This window comes from Quercus robur, chromosome 10 (genome assembly GCF_932294415.1).
Source record: "Quercus robur chromosome 10, dhQueRobu3.1, whole genome shotgun sequence".
NCBI lineage: Eukaryota > Viridiplantae > Streptophyta > Magnoliopsida > Fagales > Fagaceae > Quercus > Quercus robur.
Genome location: NC_065543.1, coordinates 8,185,917 through 8,203,590, shown reverse-complemented (window position 1 = coordinate 8,203,590; position 17,674 = coordinate 8,185,917). Strand labels below are relative to the sequence as shown.

The following is a 17,674-nucleotide window of genomic DNA, read 5'->3' as shown; positions in this document are numbered from 1 at the left end:
AACACTTTGACGGCCCTTAAAACAATCCTTTTATATGTCTAGGGTTAGAAGAAAAGAAAGCCCAAAGACACATTCACAGATCCCAAGAAAAACATATCAGAAATTCTATTTTTGTAAATCTCAACAGATAGAAGCTGTCGAGAATCTATCGAGATAGCTGTCGAGCCACGGGGCTGAAACAACTTCTTAAACCTCGACACATGCTAGTTGTCGAGCTTTAGTAACTCTACACTTTCAGCTTGTTTTCTTGGACAGACTTGAAGGCTTCAACACTTGATCTTGAAACATGGTTTCTTGAAGTATTAAACACATCCTAGATCTACCCAAATACAAGTAAAGTGCGTTTTGTCAAAGGATTAGCCAATTAAATAAAAGAATGACATATGTTCTTAACAAGTGAAATACATATGTCCTAACAATCTCCCCCTTTGGCAATCCGTGACAAAACCACAACAAACAAATGAGCATATGAGAGAAGTCATAAATCACTCAACTCATATTCACTTGTTAAATACAATAAAATCTATCCTAACACAAACTCTTGAAAAACTTTGCAAGAAGAGAGTTTATGGCAAGTAGACTTTGACAACTTGTATTTCTGAAATACTTTAAACAAAACTCATCAAGGCATCTTAGTTATTGACTTGTAAATCTTCTTATTGTGTGATGTTAAATTGATGTTATATTGATGTTTAAGACTTAAGAGTTAAGACTAAATGATTTGTATTATTTGATATTTAGTTATTTATTTATTAGAATTGACAATTTTATGTTCTACAAGAATATATATCAATTATTTTTTAGGAACCCCGAAACACCCTGAAACGGTATGCCGAAATTGGCCGGTACCGAAATATTCCATTCCACTGGACAAACCGAAACGGGGTCCGAAATGGTATTAATAACAATGACATTTACCAAAGAAAGAGAAACATTTTTGAAAAGTGAAATTTGTTATGTATAAGACAAAAATACCCTTCTACATCTTTTAACTCTTCTCAAATTTTTACACTATTTTCTTTGTCTCTAACGTCTAAAGCCTTCTCTCTATTCTTCTCGTCTCACTCTTCCTTCTCTCTTGGTCTCTCTAACGTTTTAATCCCAGGAAAAAAAAAAGTCCACAAACACCATCGCAACCACCAAATTTGTAACCCACCCACCACCACCAGATTCGTCTCACTCCCTCTTTGCTATCTCGGATCAGTGGCAGAGCCAGGAATTTATATTTGGGGGGGCCATGTATAATTTTTTTTTTTTTTTGTGTGTGTATGAAATGTAAAATAGTAATATACAATACTTCATAACTGAATACGTATAAACCAAAGTATATTTAATTAAAATTAAAAAATCCTGAGACAAAATTAAAAAAATGATTTAATATCTTTGCTCAACTATAAAATGGGCAAAGTCGCAAAACATACAATAACATAAAAGCTAAACATCTTTGTTCAAAACTGTAACTTACGCTCTTTAAGAGATCTAAAGTCATCAAGTATTGAGTCAGTAGTGAAGTTCTTAGTAATTTCCTTTTCAATGTAGACAACTAAGTTATTTGAGAGAAACTCGTCCTCTATTTTGTTGCGCAGTCTTGTTTTAACAATTTTCATAACTAAATACATGAATATTGTCTATAATATATTGATTATTATAATAATAAATAATATATTATAAGAAATTTAAAAAAGAAAGCAATGAAAAAAAAAAAAAACTAAACAAAGAAAATACAAATACTTGGAGCACACGGTGACATAGCACAAGCACAGAAGCTTCACAAAATTGAGTCACAAATTGAGGGGCCCATAGCAATAGCTTACTGACAATTATAATGAGAAAGGGACAAAATTAGTCACTTTTTATGGTCTAAATTCAACACATAATACGTTTACCCAAGAAAAATTGAACACATAGCACATACATTACACTGTTGCAATTCTGGAAAGTGTAGAACCTTTACCTTTAAAGAAAGAGACAACTTTTACTTTTAAACAAAGGGATGAAAAGCAAAGAAGTAAAATCTGAAAAGATTAAAAAAAGAAAGAAGAAGAGGGCAAAGGCAGTGCAGTGGCGAGAAGGACTGAAGGAGGCTGAAGGCAAAGAGAAAGAACTGAAAGAAGAAAAAGAAGAAGAATGCAAAGCCCAAGTCCTCAACGGAGACAGAGAGAGCGAGAGAGAGAGAGAGAGAGTCACCTGTGTAAGTCTGTAAGAAAGATTTTTTCTGTTCTACAACTACAAGACTGCTGCAACTGTGTGGCGGCGTGTGCGAGAGACAAAGTTTCAGACTTTTCAATTTTTTTTGCCATGTCCAAGTAAGCCCTAGATGCATTGGGATGAAAATTAGAATTTTTTTTCTCTTTTATTTGTTGAGGTAATTGTTTTTTGGCCTAATTTGTTGAGGTAATTGTTAAAATATCTGTATTCATTTTAAAGATGCTAAATGTGTAATTATTGTAATTTGTTGACATGTATTTGTGGATTATATTTTATTGAAATGAAAATTGTATTTATTTTTAGACTTTATATAGGTATATTATCAGGGATGGGGCCAAAATGACAAAATTATTTAAGAATCTTCAAATTATTTAAGATATTTTTTTAAAAAAAAATTATAAATTTTTTCAAAAATTTGGTGGGGGGGCCAAGGCCCCCCTCGGTCCTCAAGTGGGTCCGCCACTGTCTCGGATTCTCTCTCGTATCAGCTAAGGCCAAAGCCTTGATCTCCACCACCGTTTCTGTTAGCTGTGCTCACCGGCACTACCAACACCACCTCTATAGCTGTCGCTCTCCTCTTTCTCTCTCTGCCTTTGGTTCTACTTTTCCTTCCTATGTTTTTGGTTGTATCTGGGTTGCTTTGGTGATTGGGTTCAATTTGGAACTTAAAAAGCTTGACAATTTGGTTGGGCTTGAAATTTGGGTATTTGGGCGGTGGTTTTTGTAAATCTAGAAAAAGGAAAAACTCAAAAAGTACAAACTGAGAAAATGTTAGTAAGGAAAGGCATATGAAAGAATTTAAAAGGGTATTTCGGTCCTGTTGTAAAATGGACAATTTTTTTATGCGTTACTAATACTTTTTAAGTGCTACATTACCAGTGCTTGTTTCTACTCTCAAAAAGCGTCAAGCGTTGGACATAAGTGTTCCCTGGCATTATTGCGAGCAGAGCACCATGTGAGTGTCAAGCGTTGGACGTAAGTGTTCCCTGGCATTATTGAAGCTAGAGCCAACAGTAACATTGATCGACTTTGAACGTGACATGAATCATGATAAAATTATCTCCTTACTTTTATAAAGTACCTCTGTTTTGACGCGGTAGTTGCCTTTATCTTTACTCTCTCTCAAAACTATCAAAACGAGGTAAAGTGGCATTGTTTAGAGAGAGAGATATTGGATCCACTGATTCAGAATGGATTCCTCCGATTTGTTTGAAGCTGATCAAGCAGTTGGTGAGCCTTCGCAAACGAAGGACAACATTGGCATGGAACCTGTATATTACAACGCTTCAGCAGAAGGCAAAATCGAGGTCTTCAAAGAAAAGCCTCTTAACCAACTACTGACCTCAAATAGAAACACAGTCCTTCATATTTACCTCACAAGCCTAATTAAAGAATCAGAATCATCAACCGCCTTTGTCAAAGAAATTCTTACAAAGTGTCCATTACTGCTATGGCAAGCTAATGTCAAAGATGAAACTCCCTTGCATATCGCGGCAAGGTATGGGCATGCGGCCATCATGGAAGTTTTAATTGAACATGCAAAAGGGCGCCAACAAGTACTCCAAAGTGAAGGTGCTCCCCAACCAGACCTCGAAAGTGGGGTCAATAATAAAGCGATCAAGAAGATGCTGAAGATGACGAATGAAGAAAATGAGACGGCCATGCATGAGGCTGTACGTAATAATCATCTTGAGGCGGTGAAACTGTTGGTTAAAAATGGTACAGATATTTCATATTCTGCTAATTGTGCTGGTGAGACTCCACTGTACATAGCTGTGGAGAGAAATTATAAGCAAGTGGTGTCTCACATTTTAGCCAACTGCACATCATTAACTCATGATGGCCCACATGGTGGAACCACGTTGCATGCTGCAGTGATTTGGAACGATCATGGTAATGCGCTAATGCCTATTTATTTTTTCGACATTCCAGTATGCATGGTTTAGTATTAAAGAGTAACGCCATAAAGTGTTTTCTGTCTTGACCGCGGGTATGTGCAACATACAAGGAAAATTTGATAAAATATATCATGTATGATATATATTTATTTTATCAATATTAACAAATAAAAAAATTTATTTGAGAATTTATTAAAAAATTATTTTATTTTATTTTGTATCAGATTGTTTCATCCCAACCAAAAAATTTGAGATCTAATTAATTTAAATTAATATAATTAATTATTACTTGTATTTCTTTAAAATTTAAATTAGAGTGAAATAATTTAAGGAGAGACTAGAGTGCCATTTCCACTATGTAGTACATTGCTGTCATTTTATAGAAAATAAAAATTCTTGTACCATTCCCCACCAGTGACAGAATTATTATAAGACTAAGGGGCCATGGTCGTCCCTTCAAAAAAAATTTTTAAAAAAAAATCAAGCTTAATTGATACAATTTTATAGCAAATAGATTGAGTAAAAATGTCACAGCGTGTTATTGTTAGTTCACTTATGCAAACAGAGTAGAGAGACCAAAATAAAAATCTACTGTAATATTCTTAGAGTTACATTTTTTGTTCGATCAACAATAATATGTCATGTGTTTGATTTTTCTTTTTTTAATCTTAAACTCTAGTTTCTTTCTGTAATAATAATAGTAAATGAATGAGGGATAGGCTGCAATCAGTACTTAGAGCATAAAACTAAATCCTCATAATGGGACTGAGGATTTTCATTTTATAGAATCAATAAACTCACTCATGAATGTTTTTTCTATCTTTTAAAAGTCTTCTTTGTGTCATTTAGAAAATTATTATATATGTCTAACATATTTAAATTCTAATAGTAATGACAGGTGAAATTCAGAAAAAAATAGAACCTAAAGCACTAAGTGCTTTAATTAATCAAAAATATAACCAACGTTTGACTCCGCTTCACTGTGCTGCGTACTTCAATGGTTATAGTACAACAGAGATGTTACTGAGAATTGATAGATCTATGGCATACAAGAAAGACACCAAGGGCATGACGGCCCTTCACATTGCAGCTGATCGAGGCCATGTAAAAATGGTGAAAGAAATTTTAAAATATTGTCCTGATTGTAGCGAACTAGTTGACAAGAGAGGTTGGAATGCACTTCATTTTGCCGTGAACTCATCTCACAAGGATGTTGTCAATGTCATCCTAAACCGATCATCACTCAGCAACCTTTTGAATGAAAAGGATGAAAGCGGGAACACACCTCTCCTCCATTCCAAATCATTGCCATATATAAAAGATCTCATGTGTCACGACAGAGTAAATAAGATGGCCTTCAATTCAAAAAATCTTGATGCTTACGACATTGCTTTAACTAGTGAAGAATTAACAAAAGAAAAGGTAACACAATTTTTTCTCTTGCAATGATGAAAAAAATTTTATTTTACTGTATGAGGATTTTTTTTTTTTTTTTTACTTGTTTATTTTATAACCTAAACCATGAGGTCATTGTATCATTTTTATCTTTTTGGATGTTGCATATTTACTTCTTTTTATTTATTAAAAACATATCAAAACATTATAAGAAAAAGAGATAAATTTAAATGACACATTTTAATAACTTTGACTTGTTTTCAATTTGATCAGTCTTTTAATTATTATTTTTTTCCCTTATATTCTTTATACTTTCATCCTTTTCCAATGTAATCCTTCCATGTACTTTCATACAATCTTCGTTGTCAAAGTCCACCAAAATGACTTCATTTTGGAAAGTGAAAGATCCTAAAACTAACAGGAAGATTTTATGTAACTTAATGGAAGATTAAATTGAAAACAAATTAAAGAACAAAAATGAGGAAAAAAAATTAAGGAACTAAATTGAAAATTGATCAATGTTAAATGGAGAAATTTGTAATTTAGCACCAAAAAAAAAAAAAAAAAAATGTAATGATTGTCTCATACACATTCACATCTTTAGTACACACTCACTTTCCTCAAGGCCTTTTTTTTTTTTTTTTTTTTAAGGAATCTGTAAATCAAAGGAGTGCAACTAGGTTTCGAAGGTCAAAGTCCTGCCCTGTCAAAGTAAGATACTTCGCATATATGTTAAAACCGTGTGACCGTACATGCCAATATTAAGACGTACAACGCTGCAGTTGCAACGCTAGGGGCAGCAAAAATTCTGTTGCTCCCAGTCTCACGGCAGTTGTCCAGCGTCATCCTTTCAAAAATTTTGCATTCCTGGCCCCTAGTAATTATAATTCTCCTAACTATTATTTTTCTACATGTTGCACAGTTTGGAGATAATGAAATTGCATTCCCTCGTAATAATCGTCCGGCGGAATTTCGAAGATTCTTAGGAGAACATTATATCAAACCAAAGAGTTATGTATTTGATTTCTTGCGGCTGCGGGAGGAAGCCTATAATTCCCGTAAAGATCGATTTGTTTCTATCATGAAAGAAACATCGCAATTCCATTTGGTAGTGGACACACTCATTGCAACCGTGACTTTTGCAGCTGGTATTACCGTGCCTGGGGGCTTCATAGGTCGAGAAGGCCCACACCCAGGCACTCCAGTTCTGATGAGAAACCCTGCTTTCAAAGTATTTATTATTACAAATACCTTAGCCATGATGCAATCTTGTTCTGCTGCCTTTATCCACCTATTCAAGCCACTATTGTTTCACGAGCAGAATCTTGGAGACTTTTCTTTCCTAGTGGCCTCACTGGCCTTCTGCCTTTCCATATCTGCTATGGGAGCAATGATGCTGGCATTTGTTATGGGCACATATGCTGTGTTAATGCATTCCTTGGGTCTTGCCATTGCCAATTCTGTCATCGGATTGTTCTTCTTCATCCCCGTCTTTTTCGTAAGTATTGGATGTTCACATTATTTACTCGAACTATTGAGGATGGGTTCGTCTTGGATTTTTGACAGGTTTTCGGATTTCTGGGACTGTATTGTCGAAGGTTGCGAGGACCTTTGTGCGTATATTGTCTATATTTTTAATCGCTGTAGATGAATTAGTTTTTTTTTTTTTTTTCATTTCCACGTGCTTGCGAGCCAGTGTAGTATCCGGAGACTGTTACGTACTTGTTACAACAGTTTCAGTTATTGCATCCTCACGCTTTGATTAATTTTTCAAATAATTGTTCCTTGAAATAAGACTTTTTAAATTCTATTGACTCGGTAGTTATCATTTAAAAAGAATAATTTTGATTATCAAATGTTTGAGCAATTTTATAATTAATTAATTGACAAATTTTGTAACATAGGTAGGTGTATGATCAGATGCCACTTCTCCATCTAGCGATCCCTCCATAAATGCAGGAAAATGGTTTAGACTAGTTAGCTAATGACCGGGTCAATCTATCATATATTATACAAGATATACATTTTTTAGAGTTCTTTATTATATATTGTTGGGAAATTTAGACCTCAATTTATAGAATTAATAAGTTTTAAACCCAAGTTATTAATTAGATTTATTGTGAATAAAACTTGTTAAAACAAATAAACATCAATATCATGTCAAAATCATGCAGCGGGAAAATAAATAAGACAAGATATGATGACCCAGGAAAACCAATGAAACAAACTAGTTTCACAGTAAAAAACCTAGGGGGAAACCTTTCCGAAAAGCAATCCACTATAGTAAAGAGAAGTTTCAGATCTAGTACAAAACCTTTGTCCCTAAACTCTACAATCCCTGTAGATAAACTTATAGCAGAAATCTTCTATCGCTTCAGAATCTCTGAACTTTTCAATATATAAACGACAGCCTTTTGATGCATGAATCCCAGTGTGTGACTAACCAATTATGCAGATTCCAGTACGCGACTTAATCACCAACTAGAAGAAGATTGTTGGCTGCAAAGTTCTTCACTTCATCTACAATGAAGATCAAGAAGCACTTGGTTACAAAACCCTAAGGCGTAAAGACGCAGTAGCTTCTTTTAGAGAGAATAAGGCATCGGTCACTTTTTGCATATGTTCTTCTTGTATTTTCTTATGTGACAGCCTCTAAAATAAGCCTTATATATGTCTAGGGTTGTGAGAAAAGAAACCCTACACAAATACAAAAGTATGGGCCAAAAATCAAATCTGAAAATCTGAATTCTCGTAACCTCGATCGATTGAGAGGTGTCGAGCTTTAAACTTTGACACATACAGCTATCGAGAAGCTATCGAGGAGCTATCGAGGAGACAGGAGATTTCTCGATCGATCCACCTAGCTATCGAGAGGTGTTGAGATTGCGATAAAAATCACTTGAATAGCTCGACAGATAGCCTAGGTGTCGAGCAGCTATCGAGCTTTAAAATTCAGCACTTTCTCACTTGACTCTTGAACAGACTTGCATAGTTTTAACACTTGATCTTAAAACAAAATTTCTTGGAGTATTAAAAACACCTAGATCTACCCAATTACAAGTGCGTTTTGTTAAAAGATTAGCCAATTACATAAAATAGTGACATATGTTCCTAACAAGTGAATCACATATGTCCTAACAATCTCCTCCTTTGGCAATCCGTGACAAAACCAAAACAAACAAATGAACATATGAGAGAAGTCATAAATCACTCAACTCATATTCACTTGTTGAATACAATAAAATCTATCCTAACACAAACTCTTGAAAAACTTTGCAAGAAGAGAGTTTATGGTAAGTAGACTTTGACAACTTGTATTTCTGAAACACTTTAAACAAAACTCATCAAGGCATCTTAGTGTGAAACAGAAATAATAAATTGCATACAATATATAAGAAACATGTGTATGGAGATAGAAAAGAAACAACAGATGTAGAGGTAGGTGAAAGAAACATACATCAATTGTTTGTTTTTAGACCCCTTAAAATACAATTGGATTAACTTAGTTAATTAGCCAAGTGATTACTTAGTCCAAATTTCAGATCTAGGTTAACACAATCATATAATCATATCAATGTAAAGTGCGGAATATAAAGAACACAATGATATGATGACTCAGGAAACCACACCGGTAAAAACCTAGGAAGGATTTAACTTAACTATTCTCAAGGTAAACCTGAATCCACTATGAAAGAATCGAAGTTTTACAATAGCGACTTAGACCACTAACATCCTATTGCTACCCACCAGTAGAAACTTACTGACACGATCACGTGCAAGCTTCGAGACCACAGACTCCTTCTTTCTTGGATTCTCTAGCAAGCACTAGAACTCTCGCTTGTGTATCTTTAAGCTCTTTAGTGCAGCAACTGAATGATCATAAAGCTCTCAATAAAATCTCCTTCTTGATAATCCTAAGCATGTGTGAAGGCAACCACCTCTCAGATCTCACAAGAGATTCATACACACAGCAAATAAAGCAACCTAAAAAACGTGGCTAGGGTTTCCCTTTTATACCTAGGGCAAAACATAAAACCCTACACGTCATATGGGTTTAGGGCTGAGTTGGAAATTCTGCAGAAAAAACATTATGCCCGACTTTCGATCGATCGAATCTAATTCTCGATCGATCGAGTTAGTCAGGATTGCACACTCAATTTTGCAGTTAACTCGATTCCAACTTTACATAAAAGACCTATACTTTGAGCAAGTCTAAACAAGACTAAAAACCTGTTTTGATCATGGTTTGTCAACAATACAAATTAGAGTTCTGATACATTAGTTCCTAAGTACTTAGAACCTAACAAACTCCCATTTTGGCAATCCGTGACAAAACACAAACACAATGCTCAAAGTTACAAGTAAAAGCCCTTTACAAAAATAATGCCCATTACAAAATAATCCAACCTAACTACTATCCATCAGTTACAAGTGTAGACAACAGCACGACTGAATCAACCTATATATTTCCTGAAATACTCAACAAACGCATAAACGCATATGTGGAAAATACAAGTAAAACAAAAAATAAATTCATGATTTCACAAAACACAAAACACAAAACAAAGACTTATATCATAAATAACTCATAAATATAAATCAATGAGCAGTGAAACAAGAAACATAGATAACAACGTATCTCCCCCTTACATGAATAGCCCAAAAACAATACATCAAGAGCCAAAAAGAATACATACACAGTGAAGCACCTAGATACAATCTAAACTCCACAAGCTCCAACAAACAAAATCTCTCCCCCTAACTACAAAAAACCTCTACAAGTGTCCAAATATACTCCCTCTTTTTGTGATGGAATGCCAAAGGGCAATCAGAATCCATCATCAAAAGGAGGCGGTGAAGGCGAACGTCTAAGATGCGCCAAATCTACTCGCAAAGCGCGGAGCTCATCAAGCATGTCCACCAAAATCTGACCATGAGCCGCCTAAATGGTCATGACAGTCTCCAAAGTACGACGAATGTCAAAGTCATCCGAAGTAGATGGTGGAGGAGTAGCAGCACCAACAGGATCAGTAGACGCCTCACCAGAAGTAGTACCTGTAGAAGAAGGAGGGGGTGCAGTACCAGAAGGCTCAACACGAGGGCATTTAGAGCTTTCTCTAATATGCGTAGCCCTTTACCAAAGAAAGGAGGAACCTATGGGAGCAATAATGTGTACGGGCTTAAAAGCGGGGAAGTCATCTAAACCAAGATGCAATAAAATCCGATGAATGAAAACCGGATGAAAAAGAGCATGAGCGGTTGAGGAACTCCTATGAACTTCGTTCAAAGAACGAAGAAACAAATGAGGAAAACTAATAGGAGCATTTGTAACAAGAGCATACAAAAATGCACATCGCTCTAAGGGAATGGTGTACAGATGAGTGATAGGCCACAAAGAATGACAAGCTATCCTAAAGAAAAGATAGTGATCCGAGGATCAGAACCCTTCTGGATAGAAGACCCAGTGATGTGAGACATGATGTCGTCCAAGGGAGGAAACTCATCATAGGGATAAACAGGGTGCTGGACCAATGGTACCCCAAGAGCATCAGCCACTACAGTAGGAGTAATGGTGAACTCTACACCTCGTATCCAACTCTTTACTAAAGTGTTGGAATCATAGACGTGGATAAAGAGGTTCGAGTAGAACTCTCTAATCAGGGTAGCTGGAGGTGCATGACCAATATCCAACAATGATAGCCAGCCCCTACTCTCAAAATTAGCCCCAATGGCAAGATCAAGCTCATCTAATAACACCTTACGCTCAGCCCAAATCTTTCTCTTAAGGTTTAGGGTTTCATAAAGCTCTCGGCTTTTCTCACTTTGAAACAAAGTGCCCACAGAGGAAGGAGCAGAAGAAGAGGAGGATGTCCTATGGGCTCTAGTCTTCTTAGGCATGGTGCTAGGGTAAGGACAAGACACAAGGACAGAACCAAAAAGATCAAAAAAAAAAAAAAAAACCAAAGGCAAACTGCAAGCTAGCACAAAAAAAATATAGAAAATAGTAATCTATATGATGCATGAACATTACAATGTCATGATGCATGCTCTAATGCAGTGATAACAAGTTCAATTTAAGTTTAGAATCACAAAATTCGCTTGAGCATAGAGGTTATAACAAAAACCCCAAAAATTTTGAAAAACCACTTGTTCAATTTGTACTAAATTGACCAATTGATCATCACACAAGTTAGAAAAGAGTTTATAATGATCAAATTAATCAATCCAACAAGCCAATTTCATCAATTAAACTCAATTTGAACAAAATCCCCAAATCCGATAGTTTCAAGCCCTAGAATTTTCAATTTCTCACAATACATCAAAATGATCAAATTAAACACCATAGATCATGTTTATAACATCCCCCAACAAAAACCCATTGATCAATTTGAAGAAAACAAGCTTGAATCATCAAAAACCCCAAAAATCCAATGGTTCAAAATTTCCCAAAGAATGCATGATTTAATGCATGAAACTTGAAAATAAAAGCAAAAGGAGGGGCAAAAAGGTCTTACCGGCCTTGAGAGAGAAAAACCCTTGAAGAAATTTGAGGGAAAGCGACAAAAATCTTGATTGGAGCCTTGACCGATCGAATAGAGAGAGAGAGTGTTTGAAAAGTTTTTGAAAAGTAAGTTGAACACGTGAGAAACAGCTTTTTTAAAAACTCTCTATACGATTTTCGATTGATCGAAATTTAGGTTCGATCGATCGAAAATGCTTCGATTGATCCATTATCAATCGAGCATCAATCAAAACAGATAGAGCCTAACCAAAAAATTTAATCGCAATTTTGATTGATCGAAGAACAGGTTCGATCGATCGAAATTCTGAAAACAAAAAAAAAAAACAAACAAACAAACAAAAAAAAAACAAAAAACAAAAAACAAAAAAAATAAACAAATTTTTGAAAAACAAAATAATTTTGTGCAGAAACTCCTCAAAGCATTGAATTTTAAGAATAAAATGCATGAGTATGAGATGAAATGCTTTTCAAAAACACATGTTTTGAACCCAGTTTCCCCAAAATTAAGATTTTCAATCCATTCTCTTAAATTCTCAAGCATCAAATATGTTTTGCATAAAACTAAAGGAATTTGCAAACTTGGTTGGTCAAACCAAAGACACACACAATAACATGTACAACGTTTAGCAAAGAGTAACTTGTGTAGTGTGTGCAACTAGCAAGAGTTTGAGATATATGTGAGGTGATATGTGAAAAGAAATCAAACACAAAGTCTACAAAATTCATCACATAGAGTTTGAAAGAGACTATCACCTAAAGAGTTACATCATTAACTCCCACATCTCCTAGATCATAAGCTTGCATTCATGTAAGTTTCTTGATTTGCTTCATATTGTACACACAATTTTTAATTTAGCAGAAACTTATTAAAATAGCCGGGATAATGTACACACCAATTTTAGTTGTTTGATTTAACTTTAAGTCCAATAATATACACACCAATTTTAAGCAATTAAACCGAGGCTACACCTTATGTTCTTTTTGTGCATGTGTTATACTTTCTCGACCACAAAATATTACGATATGCACTAAGGTGTTCATGATTAGCTAGTGAACAGTGGTGAAATGGTTATTTATGCCTTACTCAAAAGGTTCAAGTCCGACAATCAAAGACATGTGACTTCAAGATCAAGACAAAGTGATCAAAAACCAAAAACATCTTTCCCACACAATATTCACTACAAAACTTTTAACTAGTAAAGTGCAATAAATAAGCTCATCCAAGCTAAACAAGGTACAAAGACATGTTATGTGAAAATAAATTGATCAACCTTGTTTTCAAAACCAAGACAATAAATGCAAAACACAATTTTCTCCCCCTTTTTTTTTATTTGAAAGAATAAAAAAAAAAAAAAACTAGAATGAAATGCATGAATGTAATGCAATGCAAATCCTAGAAACAAAGAAAACAAAAACCAGAGAATAATGGTCACAAAGAGTAGAGCAATGAAGCACAAGGACCTTGTCAAAAAGACTCAACTAGATTGAGTCTTTTGCATCCAAAGCTTTTTAGATGCACTCTGAGCATTGGAGTTCTTATTCACATTAGAATGATTTCCAATTCAAGGATTGGAATAAAGGTTAAGAGCCTTTACCAATTCACCAATAAGTACCATAGGATCTTGTGCTTGAAGCATAGGTACTTTTAGTTTGTTTGCTCGCTGAGCTGCTTGCAGCTTGTAACAGTTTGGACGAATGTGCCCAGACTTTCCACAAAAATGACAAACACATGCAGGCTTACCATGCAACTTATCCTTAGAAAAGGTAGACACCTTAGGTTTAGACTCTTTCAGGTCAACCCTAATCTTCCTAGGAGGTGTGACCTCTACAGGTTTAATAGTCTCACTCACAACCTCACTCACAGGGGGTTCAGAGGAAGAAGAAGGAAGAAAGTTTATGGAATTGGTTGCAGACACAAATACACTTTCTACAAAACCTAATCCAGATTTGTCAGAATGAGACTTTTGAACACTCAGCATATGATCAAATTTGGAACTAGTAGATCTATTAGTTTGTTCTCTAGTAACAGATAGTTCAAGTTCCAAATTCTTAACTCTATTAAGCAAAAGCATATTCTCAGTTTTCACATTGTTCAAAAGTTCATTAGCATCAACCAGTTTCACAAGCAAATTTTTCTTATCAATCTCAAAAGATGCAATTTTATTTAAGCCTAATTCAACACTCATAGCATCCTTTGCAGCAACTTTGCAAAGTTTATTGTAGGCTTCTTAAAGATCTGCATCCTAAGAGAGTTCCCCATCAGAAGGGTTCTCTTCAACAGACAAGCTTTCATTGACTACAGCAGTAGCAGTGAAAACAATAAAGTTTCCATCCTCGTCAAAACCAGACTCATCATCGGAAACTTCATTATCACTAAGGGTTACAGCCATAGCCTTACCCTTAGATCTCAAGTATGTAGGATATTCAGATTTCATGTGACCATACCCTTGACATCCAAAACATTGACGACCCATAGAATTATTAGAAGATTGATCTACTTTTTCTTTAGGTTTTTCAGTGTTGTTCACCTTAGTGGGATCATTCCTCCTAAAATTTCTAGGTTCAGCAGTGTTCTTACCTCTTGCCCTTCTGTTACTATTCCTAAGAAAGTTTCTAAAGTTTTTGGCAAGGTAAGCAATCTCTGTAACAGAGAGCTCATCATCAAATCTACCAACATCAACATCATCAACTGACTTAAGAGCCATTGATTTGGATTTGTTAGTTTTAGGTAGGTCTAACTCATAGGACTGAAGAGATCCTACAAGTTCATCAACATGGATGGAGTCCACATCCTTGCTCTCAGTGATGGCAATCACTTTGGGTCTAAAATCTTCAGTTAAAGATCTAAGAATCTTCCTAACAATTTTAGGTTGATCATAGATTTCACCCAAGTTGTATGCAGAATTAATAATGTCATTAAGTTTAGCATAAAATTCATCAAAGGATTCATCATCAAACATCCTAATGCTCTTGAATCTAGATGTTAATTGCTGCAACTTATTAATTTTGATAGCCTTTGTGCCTTCGTGCACAGTCTGGAGGATATTCCAAGTAGTATGAGCAACCTCAACATTAGAGATTCTCTTAAATTCCTCCATAGAAACAGCATTGAAAATAGCATTCATAGCTTTGCTATTGAAAGCCGCTACTTCTTTCTGAGAAGTTTGCCACCCACTTACAGGAGTAGTGGGCTTCTCCCATCTGTACTCAACAAAGTTCCAGACTCTCTCATCAATATATTTCAGGAATGCTTTCATCCTTACTTTCCAATAAGCATAATTATTCCCATCAAAGTGAGGAGGAATAACTAGAGAGTGTTCGTGTTCCATGACAACAGGGGTCAAGGATCAGCTCAGAGATCAAAAGATCTATAACAAAAGAACTACCTGCTCTAATACCACTTGTTTGTTTTTAAACCCCTTAAAACACAATTGGATTAACCTAGTTAATTAGCCAATTGATTACTTAATCCAAATTTCAGATCTAGATTAACACGATCATATAATCATATCAATGTAAAGTGTGGAATATAAAGAACACAATGATATGATGACCTAGGAAACCACATCGGTAAAAACCTGGGGAGGATTTAACCTAGCTATCCTCAAGGTAAACCTAAATCCATTATGAAAAAATTGAAGTTTTACAATAGCGACTTAGACCACTAACATCCTATTGCTACCCACCAGTAGAAACTTACTGATATGACCACGTGCAAGCTTCGAGACCACGGACTCCTTCTTTCTTGGATTCTCTAGCAAGTACAAGCACTTCCGCTTGTGTATCTTTAAGCTCTTTAGTGTAGCAACTGAATGATCATCAAGCTCTCAATAAAATCTCCTTCTTGATAAACCTAAGCATGTGTGAAGGCAACCACCTCTCAGATCTCACAAGAGATTCATACATACAGCAAATAGAGCAACCTCAAAAATGTGGCTAGGGTTTCCCTTTTATACCTAGGGCAAAACATAAAACCCTACACGTCATATGGGCTTAAGGTTGAGTTGAAAATTCTGCAGAAAAAACATTCTGCCCAACTTTTGATTGATCAAGTCTAATTCTCGATCGATCGAGCCAGTCAGAATTGCACACTCAATTCTGCAGTTAACTCGATTCAAAATTTACATAAAAGACCTATACTTTGAGCAAGTCTAAACAAGACTAAAAACCTATTTTAATCATGGCTTGCCAACAATACAAATTAGAGTTCTAATACATTAGTTCCTAAGTACTTAGAACCTAACATCAACATAAAAAGAAGATAAGTAGAATATATGTCAAAGATGGTCACAAGACCCAAGATATAAGAAGAAGGAGGTAAGCACTCCCCCTAACAAGATGAAACACATCTCCCCCTTACAGAGACATGTATTTCTCCCCCTAACATGTAGAATCTTAAAAGAATAAAATCTTAAAAAGAAACCAGATATTCTCTCCCCCTTTTTGTCATGATTGACAAAGGGTACAAGAAGCTAGAAAGCTTCACTCGAGAAACATAAAAATGATCAAGGATGATCAAGGGGTTACAAAGAAACCATATAAATGCATGAATGTAATGAAACAAGATAATAGAAAGATGCAAAACATGTGAAAGACAAATCTCTCAACAAGAAAAAAAATGTCACGCTCATAGATTCAAAAAACACACACACACACACACACACACACACACACTAAACAAGTCTAACCAATTTTATATTTCAAAAACAAGTTAAGACAGTTTAGTGAGTATACATTAACACATGTAAAATCTTGTGATGAACAAATCACATTGTACCTGCACATGTATCAAGAGGAGCAAAGAATAATGCGCGTTGTGTGTGAAGAACATCGCAAGATTGCAAATGTGTCAACATGTTATGACAATTTGAGACATGAGAAAAACACTTTAACTCACACACAATCATAACTGTTTGATGGGGACTATTACCTTCAAGGTACATCCTATAACTTCCACATCTCCTATGATAGGCCACAAAACGTATTGACCCCTTGTAAATAATTAATTGATTAATTAGCCAAGTTATTAATTAATCAAATTAACATGTAAATGCGAGGTAGCACAAACAAATCACCAATAAACTAATTATCCAGCGGAAAATAAATAACACGATGATTTGTTTACGAATGGAGAAAACCTAACGGCAAAAACCCCACAGGGTGATTTTCAGGTCACCACTCCCGAAACTCCACTATTATCACAACAAGCAGTTACAAGTAAAGGAATCCCAAGTACCTTACCAACCTATAGTTGAAGTCTTACCCCAACACCCAATTGGACTTGTTTTGTAGTGACAGTTTCCCCTTTTGATGCACGGCTCCCAAGTACGTGACTAACCAATTGGGTAGATCCTAGTACGCGACTTCAATCACCAACTAGAGAACTTTGTTGGCTGTAAAATTCTTCAGTTCATCCTACACAATGAAGATCAAGAAGATGCTTGGTCACAAAACCCTTTGGTGCAAATACACAGCAACTTCTTCAAGAATGATGAACTAGGGTAAAACTTTATCTCTGGTCATAATTTGCTTGAACAGAGTTTGCTCAACGCTTGTGCAACTTGTGAACACTTTGACGGCCCTTAAAACAATCCTTTTATATGTCTAGGGTTAGAAGAAAAGAAAGCCCAAAGACACATTCACAGATCCC

General features: G+C 35.4%; 1 protein-coding gene and 1 pseudogene across 1 annotated transcript; both read left to right on the top strand.

Annotated features, from left to right (window-relative positions):
- The window catches only part of LOC126702099 (ankyrin repeat-containing protein At5g02620-like), a 150,960-nt pseudogene that overhangs the window by 94,397 nt on the left and 38,889 nt on the right, over window positions 1–17,674 (top strand).
- On the top strand, window positions 5,398–7,269 carry LOC126702102 (uncharacterized). The gene is made up of 3 exons (XM_050400724.1): window positions 5,398–5,528; window positions 6,153–6,212; window positions 6,424–7,269. Exons 1-3 carry the CDS (start codon window positions 5,433–5,435, stop codon window positions 7,150–7,152), a joined length of 885 nt encoding a protein of 294 aa, XP_050256681.1. The 5' UTR covers window positions 5,398–5,432; the 3' UTR covers window positions 7,153–7,269.

What these genes read in the sequence shown, in the direction of transcription:
- LOC126702102 (XM_050400724.1), top strand. Translation starts at nt 5,433, where the DNA reads ATGTGTCACGACAGAGTAAATAAGATGGCCTTCAATTCAAAAAATCTT. An exon ending in AAGAATTAACAAAAGAAAAG is followed by an intron (nt 5,529 to 6,152) that starts GTAACACAATTT and finishes TTTTTTTTTAAG; the next exon opens with GAATCTGTAAATCAAAGGAG. An exon ending in CAAAGTCCTGCCCTGTCAAA is followed by an intron (nt 6,213 to 6,423) that starts GTAAGATACTTC and finishes CATGTTGCACAG; the next exon opens with TTTGGAGATAATGAAATTGC.